Below are 10,925 nucleotides of genomic sequence, written 5' to 3' on the forward strand. Positions count from 1 at the left end.
TTAGTGACTCGATGACTTATACAAAACTCGAACAACTTAGACCTTAAAACCTGACTCAAAATACCAAACTAAACACAAGGAATAACACCTGAATGATAAAACAAAGGGGTAACAAGGAATAATAAATACATAATAGAAAAAATTTGGTCTGTGCACCCATGGTCGCGCTGCGCGACCAGGGATGAGCTCCTGGCCGCGCGGCGCGGCGCTTTTCTTTGCTACATACCCCCGCGTCGCGCGGGGGTGGGGGGGGGGTCCAAGTAATTCGCCGCGCGGCACGACGGGGGTGTTTAACAGAAAGTTTAGACGATTTTTTCCCCTATTTGCCTTAAAAAAATTTCAAGAAAATTACCAAGTCTTTGTTATGCCCATTTTATGTCATTTTTACGTGTGAAACTTACCTGACATCTCTTGAATTCTCGTCAAAACCTCTCGTCATGATGGTGATGATTCCTTGGAATGACTCAACGACGCAACCAAACTATAAAGACTAACGTTAGTGACTCAAAGAAAATAAAAATAAAATAAAGGAAAAACTACAAAATCTACACTTGAGTTTTCACTCAAGATCCCATTTTATGTGAATCACGTGGCGGACCGAGTGGAGCTTCCTCCACCTCGGTAGAACTCCAATGCCCTCACTGATACCGAATCACGATCCGGCCATTCATCAATCTTGGTCTTCTTCTTTCTAACTCCACGAACCTTATCAAACTTGCGCTTTCCACCACCTCTTTCTCTAACACACTTCACCATTACTCGAGAACTAGAAACCTCTCGAGATAAATGATTCTATCGAGTAGACCGGATGACATGGATCAATAAGACCTTCTTGACCACTCGGTTGTCTCATGAATTTAGGCATATAAGTAGCACTATCATCGCCGGCTCTAAGAGTGATATTTCCTTCAAACACGTCAATGATTTCCCTAGCCGTACGTAAAAACGGACGACCCAAAATGATAGGAACTCTCTCGTCGGCCTCCATATCCAAAACAACAAAATCTGCGGGGAAAACCAAATTATTAACCTTAACGAGCAAATTTTCCACGACACCCCTCGGATACTTAACAGAATGATCGGCTAAAGACAACGTTATATGTGTAGGGGTGAGCTCTCCTTGGCCTAGCTTTTCATATAAAGAATATGGCATGAGGTTTATGCTATCTCCTTGATCAGCCAATGACTGACATGTCGTGTCACTTCCGAAAAGGCATGGAATGGTAAAAATGCCGAGGTCGGGTAACTTTTCCGGTACTTTATTAAGAACCACCGCAGAACACTCTCCATTTAGTGGAACAGTCGAAAGCTCCTCCAACGTATCCTTTCTTTTAAGAAGATCTTTCAAAAACTTGGCATATTTAGGCATATGCTGAAGGATTTCAATGAACGGAATATTGTTATTCAATTGGCTAAATATATTGAGAAAATGCTCGTAATCTTTCGTATACTTTTGATGTTTTAAACGAGCGGGATACGGGACATTGGCAAGGTCAATGATGTGTGGTCAGGCTTCATCCGGCTTCTTTTTGATGCTTTTCTCTACTTGCGGCTCAATAAATGGTGTGTTACCTTGTGTTTTTCCCGGAACCTCCATCTCTATCTCCTCATCTACCAACTCATCGTCCACATCTTTCTCAACTTCTCTAGTAACTTTTTTCGGACCAAAAACCCCACCACTACGAGTGGAGATGGCTTTCAATTGAGCATCTGGATTAGTTTGAGGAATTCCCGAAAAATGACCCGGAGGCCTCTCTTCTAAATGACGAGCAATATCACCAACGGTCCTTTGAATATCGAGAATGGCAGAATGTTGATTCTTGAAGGGTAAGTCATGCTCGGCGAACTTCTTCTGTGTAGCTTGGTCTCTCTCCAGGATTTGCTTCATCATCTCTTCCAAACGTCCAATTCCACCATTCGAATCATGCACATTATTTTGAACATTAGTACCATTATTATTATTATTATTATTATTATTATTATTATTATTATTATTATTATTATTATTATTATTGTACTGACCTTGTCCTTGATTATAAGAATTTTGAAATCCAGGTGGTGCGCCCGACGGACGCCAATTAGAATTGTTCAGTTTCGGGTTCTTGTAGGTGTTCCAACTCGAATTGTTGCTACTATTAAAAGCATTTGGAACCCTGTTTTGACCAGCAAAATCAACCTCTTGATTAATCAACGGGCACTCCAAAGTGCCATGTCCACCCCTACAAACCTCACACTTATCAACCTTCGCCTTCAGCTCCTTAACCTCTCTAGTTAGTGATTTCAAAGCAGCAGCCACACTAGTATCCAGATTAACCTGGTGTACACCTCGAGCGGATGAGGATGTACTAGTGACGGAAGTGGAATTCCCGCGATGTGGCCCTTTGGCAAAATCAGATTGAGCAAAGCTTTCAAACATCTCGTTGCTTCGGTGACATTCTTCTTTGCCATTAGATTTCCTCCCGCAGCTGTGTCAAAATGAACCTGGGTTTCGTAGTTCAGCCCATTGTAAAATTTCACAACGAGAGCCCATGGTGTGAGACCATTCTGTGAGCAATGAGCTAGCATGTTCAGGAAACGCTCCCAAGCATGACAATACTGTTCATCCGGCTCCATGTGAAACGAGTGAATCTGATCACGAAGAATAGTCACTTTTGCAGGTGGGAAGTATCTTTTGATAAAGGCTGAGCACAGTGTTTCCCAAGTAGTGAACGTGCCAGGTGGCTGAGTGTCAATCCAACGAGCCGCTTTTCCTGCAAGTGAAAAAGGAAAGAGATGTAAGAAAATGGCTTCGTCAGTTGCCCCTTGTAAATTAAAAGTTTTCAAAACGTGGTAAAGCCGGTTAATGTGTGCCGGTGTATCCTCGTCATCACGCCCTGAAACTGATTAGTTTGAACGATATTGTTCATGACGTATGACGGAATCTGCCACGAGTTGGGATTGTCGATTTCGGGGATAACGATGCATGATCGATTTCCAGTTAAGCCATCGAAGGCTTGAGCAGCAACTGCTCTATCTTCGGCCATTTGGTTGTCTGGTTGACTTCTCGGACTTTCTGGTGGTGAACTGTTTGGTGATGACTTTGGTGTCGAATCAACTTCTGACAGCTGTTTCTCTGCTGACGAGCTAGCCTCGATCTTCAACGGGGAAAATTCTAGATTCTCCAGCGGTGGTCCTTGCGAACGAAGATGTGGCATAAGCCTGAAAAACGCAACGGACCAAGTGAGTAGACTAAAAATAAAAACTAAAACAAAAATAAACTAGAAATTAATTAGACTCCTACGACTAAAAAAACAAATAGCACGTATGTAGCAAATAAGTCCAATTAACGCTAATAACGCAATCGCCATGAGTCCCCGAAAACGGCGCCAAAAACTTGATGTGCTAAAACAGTCAATTAAATATTAACTAAATTAAACAAGTAATAAAAACTAGACCTAAGACTCAACTACACAAAACACCGACAAGTGAACCGATCAATTGTACTAAAGCTAAATAAGTCGGAATATCGAACCCACAGGACTCTATAAATTACGTTAATTAACCTAATTAAACTCAATTACAAATTACGGCTATTTATTAAATAAGATTAACGGGGTTTTTATTAAACTAGCATTAAACTAAGAAAGTAAATAAACAAGTAAACTAGAAACAATAAATCAAACACAAGATCGAAACCAATAAGAGAAGGAATCTACCTAGGTAAGAATCCCATGCATTAACAATCATCAAGCAATGGACAACTAATATGATATGGAAACTGATCTCTAAACATATTCATCTAACAAACCCTAGAGGACCCTCGATCTCATCAAGTAAAATCCTAAAGAATAACTATTAGATTATTAAGCAATCAGATGGATTGATTTCCTCACAGTCATCAATTAGGGTTAATTAATAGTATCTAAAGTAAGCAATCTCACGAAACACTAAACTCAAGATAACTTGATAAACTAACTATGATATCATGAACAAGGATCAACACAAACCAAGCAAGAATATTGTCACGAAAACCCTAACTTAGTATGCGATTGACCAAGACACATGAACAATTCCTCACCTTACAGTTATTGGAATCAGCAGAACATTATAACCCAAATCATATATCAACAAGCTACTATGATCTGATAGGCCTATTCAATCACAATAATCAAAACAACAAGTAATGATTAAACATAAACCCTAAGTCTAAAGAATAAAATCAAGAGATAAAAGATCTATGTGAAGCAATAGTTAACAATCAATCTAGATAATAAACACTCATATGCATCATGAAAGCAAAATCAAGTCTTTACTATTAATATAACGAAACCATATTCAAAACGATCGTCCAAAGCAAGAATCAAGTCGATACATGTTCATCAAACCTAGGTAGACATGAAGTCTAGCCTAGAATCATTATTAAAAACAAATCCAAACAAAGATAACAAAAGAGAATCATGATAAATAACAAGAACGAAGAAAGTAGAGCGATATAACCCTTAAAACTTCTTCCTTGATTGATTGAATGAAAACTTCTTGATCTCTAATGTAATCAACCTCTAAAGAACCTCCAATCTCTTGGCTTCTCTCTCTAAAAACGGCTGCAATTGGTGTCCAAAACGGCTAGGGTTGCAATCATAAGTTTATATAGTGCATGCTGGGCTTATTTGCGAAAATTAATGGACCAGACTGCTGGAGGCGCCGCGCGACCAGGCTAGCCCTCCCCGTCGCGCGGCGCGGCGTGCATAGAAGGGGGGTTACGAATTTTCTTTTTATTTTATTACTTAAACATGCTAGATATCCTCCTTAGCTTCCAAGCAACCATGAGAAACTTGTAGGCCTTCTTTTCCTTGACTTACAAGCCACCATTTACATGAAAACAAATCAAAACACTAAGTGAACTAATCATGTAACCAATGATGAGCAAAAACGAACTTAAACCTCACATGAAATGGTAGAAAGAATTAGAGTTTAACATGCAATACACCAAAAGATTTAAAACATGATAAATATAAATAAACTTGACTCAAAACCTAAATTAGTAAAAGATCAACAAAACACAAAGTAAAAGATCTCAAAGCCTTAAATAAACATAACTTTACAAGGGATTCGAGATGTATAAATAGATGTATATCACATGCTCATAACTTTCTTTCTCTCTCAAATTTTCTTAAGGATGTTGGTATAATACCCGAGTGGTCGTAACGATATCCTATCCGATCGAAAGAAGCTTTTTAGACACGAATCCAAAAGCTCTACCTGAATAAGGTAAGACATTGTGTCATCGTGTAAAGTTTCTAATCTCGTGATTATCATTATGATTATGGGTTTATATTAACTTAGTTATACTACGTGGTGTTTAACCTATGTGCTTAATACCAGGAAGCTCATAAACCGTAAACTTGCAAGGTGAGACATTCGAGTTTTTGTACAACTCACATTTGCGTGAGACAACTATTTTTCCGACACTGTCATGTTAATTTCAAAACCTATAAAACTCATGGCAGATGGTCTAAATGTTTTCAAATATGTTTTTAAAGTATTTTAAATACATTACAATGATTAAGTCTCAGTAGGCTTATGTGATGGTTACTACTGGTATTGTGGGGTTTTGTATACAAGGCTTACCTACTGGGCTATTACACGTTACTTATTGGACAAGTGTTAGCAAATAAGTAATATGACCACAATCATAGATACGGTCGAGTGACAAGTACCTTTCGGTAATTTGTAAGCAGGCAGATGTAAAAACATTTTAATGCTGTAATTGTATATGTGTCATTATAAATGAATGTACTCACCATTATTTTCGGCTGATCAAAAAATTTTAAAACATGTTTCAGGTGAGATGATAAAGATAAAGGAATGGTGCCCGCGTGTCTTCCAGCTTAAATAAGTGGTTTATCACCAGAATAAAGAAATATGTTTTTTTTGTAAACTAGGGTTTATCCCTATAAAACATTTGTAAGGATACAAATGGGGTTTATCCAACTAGATGAAATGAAAATCATGGTGTTTTACACTCTGATGATTTCTTCCTAACTACGGTCCTGATGAATTTTTCCGCTGCTAAATAATAAACACCGATACCACTACTCGCTTTCACGGCTCCCCTCCCGAGGTATGGGTTCGGGGGCTGTGACAATGTAACATAGTTTGGGTTGTTCTATTAGTTTCGACCGTTTATGAACACCTCAATCTAAAATAAGGATTGGTTAGTTTGATTTTTACCCACGTGCATTAAGATGTACTTGTGCACGTTAAAGTGCTCCTATTGAAATTTTGGTAATTGTAAGCTTTATTGAGCTTTCAGCTTTGGTTTAGTATTAGTCGAGACTGACATAAGAAAAATGGACCAAGCTGGTGTAACATGTGAGGTATCACACATGTTACACCAAAGCCAAAAATGTTGTACAGACTTTAAGTTATGTAATGTGTAGATATGATAAAGTTATCAACATAATGTGTCTCACGCGTTAATAGCTATCATAAAAACAAACTTTAGCAAGTGTAACCAATTTTGGTACTCTTTATTTTTAAAATAGCTTGTTTCCAACAGGTCCATTTTGATTGAAACCCAGTTTCACTAAAATCATTTGAAGATAAGTTGTTGCCCAAATGCATGCCTAGCTCATAAGGATCAATGTCCATCAATTATCGATACAAGTTTAATCAACCAAAGCATATATATAGATATATAGTGCCATATTAACACAAGTTCAAACTAAATATGTTTCTGACAAGATTTCAATCAATCAATCATACCCAGTGAAGTCCCACCAATAGTATAGCTATAAATAGGGTCTGGGAAGGGTAGGATGTAGGCACACCGTACCTCTATCCACATGGATAGAGAGGTGGCTTTCAGAGAGACCCTCAGCTCTAAAATACATATGTATGAAGCAATACAAAGGAGATCAGAGTTCAACAGTAATAATAATAATAATAATAATAATAATAATAATAATAATAATAATGACAATAATAGTAATAACAATAATAATAATATTAATACTATTTATGTAGAGAGAATATTATTATGGTGTGTGCTTAAAATAAGGTAAATAGAGGCCCTAGGGTATTCTTTTCTCCCTAAAAATCCTTAACTTTAATTCTACTTCTCCAAGAATTCCTATCCTCAACCATGTCCTCCGAGAGGTTTAGGTCTATCAAATCCTGCTTAATCCTTTCATCCCAAGTCAATTTAGGTCGTCCTCTACCCCTTCTCCCCTCTATAGTAATGTTTTCTACTGATCTGACAAGATTTAAGAGTCCTAATTGATTAATAGAAAAAACTCGCAAAATCATCTTGCAGTAAAAACAGGCTCAGCGTCTGCAGTAGGCTGAGTTCTTCTAGTGTATTTAAGAAGTAAACCATCTGAAGTCAGTCCGGGAACACTAAGATCCCTACACCAAATACAAACAACAATGTCTTTAGTAATAATATTTTACACTAATTATTCAGAAAAAATAAGATTTTATTTTCACCAAAACCCGTTTTGACCCGTTATCCGACCCACCCATTTGCCCCCTACAATTTGAATTCAGATATCAAAATGTTAAGAAGCAATATTTAGTAAAAAAATTCAAAGCGAACCTGTTTTGACCCATTATCCAACCCGTCAATTTGCCGCGTTTAAACTAAATTCAAATATCAAAATGTTGGGCATGATCTAGTAACAAAAAAACATCACAAGCCCGTTTTGACCCGTTATCCAACTCATCCATTCCCCCCTTTAATTAAAATTTCAAATATCAAAATGTTAAGAAGCAAGATCCAGTAAAGAAAACACAACACAAGCCTGTTTTGACCTGTTACCCAACCCGTCCATTCGCCACCTTTAACTTAAATTCAAACATCTAAACACTAGGAAACAAAATCTAGTAAACGAAAAACAAAGCAAGCATACAAAGAAACATTAACAAAACCTGATGTAAGGGTGTAGATCCTTCCAATCCCATTTAGCCCGTTCTTGAAACAACCTAGAAAACCGGTTGGCAGGATCCGATGGCAAAGAAGAAACACTAAACGCATAAACCCAAGATTGAACTGCAAGTTTTTCTACCAAAATTTCACCTTCCAACATATCCAAACTCACCACCATTCCACCTGGCACTTTACTTATCCACTCCTCCATAAAATTGTTCATATTCATTTTCCCATTATCTAATAATATCCTTCGTGCAAAATGCATGCAAACCCGTTTGTTATCCAGTTCCCAAACACCCTCATTTGTTTTATCACCATACACTTCCAAACAATGATGTGCAATATCCATATCGAATCCATCGCTCACTAAAGATTCAACAACTTTATTCTCATCAAGTGAACTCAGAGACCAGTCATTTAACAACGAGTTGTTTATAAGCATGTTTAGTATCTTATCCATGTACTTATCATCAACAATTCTTCAATACCCTTTAATCTCCACAGCTGAAAGAACACGAAGAGCCGACTTCAACTCATCATCACTAGCTTGAACCCTGTTAATTAGGTCATCCCACTGATACAAACCAGAAACTTGCATATTATTGTCTTCATCGCATCTGTATGGATTTTGTAAAAGAAGTGTTTTAAGTTTGTCTATTCTTGGTGAAACCTCTACTAGCTCCATGATTCCTGGAGCCACCTTAATGACAGATGCAACTGGTGGATTCAGATTCTCGGTTACTGGAAACTGCTCTGATGGAGGTACTAGGAACACAGAGTTTGAGGTTCCAACAAATTTGACAGCATATGTTTTTGATTTTGTGCAGAGAACTGTGTCTTCATTTGGTTCTCCCCTTAAGCTTACTCTGAGTAGGGATAGTATAATTAATGGTTTGCAACTTTGCATTAAGATAATAATAAAAAGGGAAAACTTCATCTAATAGTAACCAAGTTTTTCAAGTGTTCCGTTAAAGTTATTAAAATGTGATCTAGACTTAGATTATTTTTATTATGTACTTCATTAAATTGTTCACAAAGCAGAAAACAGAAGATAAACTTGACAAAAGTCAAAGGTCGTTAATTGGCGGTTATGACAGTTTTCTGAAACCCCAAACGAAGGGGTATGATCTCCTAGTATGCACCACTATATATAGGCGCAAAATTGTAAAGATATGTTGGTCAATTTTATCATTATAAATGGTCTGCTTTGACTTTGTCTGGCAGACCAGATTCGACAAAATTTATCCCATCTTTCTTGATTATAATCGCGTGATATGAACTATTATTTCGTAATTACGTGCTCTTGATATCCAACAAAGGTCACTCAAACTTATTTGTGCACTTCTAAAGTCACTCAATTTCAATTATACGTTCCAATTTTGTATACGTTTATTATCAATGTTAGATTTTAAGTGAGGAAAATAAAACATATACGAATCTTGGTTTCCTTTTAGTCACTATTTTTCTCAAATAACTTAAAACATGAGGTAATTACGAAGGAAAAAAAACTCACTAAATAAAAACCAAGTTTCATAATGTTCATTTTAAGTCAAATTGTAAAAAATTGGGACACTTGTTTCCTTCCTTTTGTGTATAGTTTAGTAAAAAAAAAAAGCTTTAAGTAACTTTAGCAAGACACTTGGTTACTACTACTGTAAAGTTACCCTTACAATTATTAGAGATGTTACCTTTGGTTAATGACATCAGGAAGAAGCTTTTCATCAAGCTCAAGAAGAAGCAAGTCATCATGAGGACCAAAAAGAGGGTGATATAATATCAGGATTGACGAGTTCGGGGGAACGTTTAAGACCGCTTCGGCTCCTTTTGTGCAGCTAAATTCAGTCTTGTCCATCTATGGTTTATATCAATTTATCTTCAAATTAAGAACCTGAATCACAGTAAACCACTATGGCCAATAACAATCAGAAAACTAAATAAACCAAACTATGTAACAGCATTATCATTGAAAAAATAAAGAGCGGTTACATTTATAAGTTAGTGTTAATCATCAGCGTGCCATCCATACTTTTTTTGTATAGCAATGGTACGCTTTCGTGATAAAATAATTTACGAATTAGTCATAAAACGATAACACTATCTGATGCTACTGAATCTGTCAAATCATGAAGATATGTAGTCTCCCATAGTGTTTTAAAAGTCGTGATAAGGGCTCCCGATTCGATTTCATCTAATCGGCCCTAAAATTCTGGTCAAAATTGGTCAAATCATTGAAGCATTTTAAAAACCATGCTAATTTAGAAAAATTACACATATAATTTCAATCCGATTAATCCTTATTAGTCAGTAGTATATAGAGATGAGATCGGTACCAGTACCTAAAATAACAAATTTTTGGTACTGGTATCAAAATGTTCGGTTCGGTACCGGTACCGGTGGTATTGAAGGGAAAATTCAGAAAATACCAGCACCATACCATACAGGTACCAAAAACTCAAAACTTGGTACTACCGATTCGGTACGGTACTGAATCTGCTCATCTCTACTAGTATTGTACGCCGACCGCATAAGTAGCGCGTGGTGAGTTGTACAACACCAAATAGAGGTTTTCGGTTGATTGAATGCGTGTGCATACTATGCTAAACAAAGGCTTTAGAGAAGCACATTATTAGTAAATCGAAATGAATATCTATCTGATTGAATTGTTTGAGAAGACTGAAATTAAAACTACTACCCAATACAGTATAGTCAAATTAACGAGATCTAAGGAAGTATAATAAGATCAATGATAACAATTAGAGAAGAATAATAATAATAATTACCTGAATTTGAGATTGATTGATTGATTGAATCAGCTAATAATGAGATGATGAACGAATGGTAGCTAGGGTTTAGACTAGTAACAAAATCCAGTGCTGAAATATTCGGAGGGAAACACTCACAGTCACAACCTGCTGCTGTTCATTAAAAAGAAATTTCTTTGCCTTATTTTATTGGTCTAACCCTCTAAAAATATTTGGCTAAGAATAATGCGGTATTTCACGCCTTTTAACTTTTT

The 10,925-nt window shown here is 36.7% G+C and overlaps 1 protein-coding gene across 2 annotated transcripts; it reads right to left on the reverse strand.

Annotated features, from left to right (window-relative positions):
• Positions 1–7,274: 7,274 nt before the first annotated feature.
• On the reverse strand, positions 7,275–9,773 carry LOC143632028 (uncharacterized). 2 transcript variants are annotated; one of them, XM_077100623.1, is made up of 3 exons: positions 9,598–9,773; positions 7,909–8,775; positions 7,275–7,386 (listed from the first exon to the last, which is right to left on the reverse strand). In XM_077100623.1, the coding sequence occupies exons 2-3, from the start codon at positions 8,367–8,369 to the stop codon at positions 7,284–7,286; spliced, it is 564 nt and encodes a 187-aa protein (XP_076956738.1). In that variant the 5' UTR covers positions 8,370–8,775; positions 9,598–9,773; the 3' UTR covers positions 7,275–7,283. Both variants share the same exon structure in this region, with proteins under 2 accessions (XP_076956738.1, XP_076956739.1).
• Between the last annotated feature and the right edge of the window lie 1,152 nt (positions 9,774–10,925).

This window comes from Bidens hawaiensis, unplaced genomic scaffold (genome assembly GCF_021521415.1).
Source record: "Bidens hawaiensis isolate Kalapana, Puna unplaced genomic scaffold, B.hawaiensis_p1.1 tig00006359_1, whole genome shotgun sequence".
Classification (NCBI taxonomy): Eukaryota; Viridiplantae; Streptophyta; class Magnoliopsida; order Asterales; family Asteraceae; genus Bidens; species Bidens hawaiensis.

Excerpts from the sequence above, each read along its gene's own strand:
- LOC143632028 (XM_077100623.1), bottom strand. The coding sequence starts at position 8,369 with ATGGATAAGATACTAAACATGCTTATAAACAACTCGTTGTTAAATGAC. Across the intron at positions 7,387-7,908 it reads GATCTACACCCTTACATCAG|GGATCTTAGTGTTCCCGGAC; the intron begins GTTTTGTTAATG and ends TATTTGGTGTAG.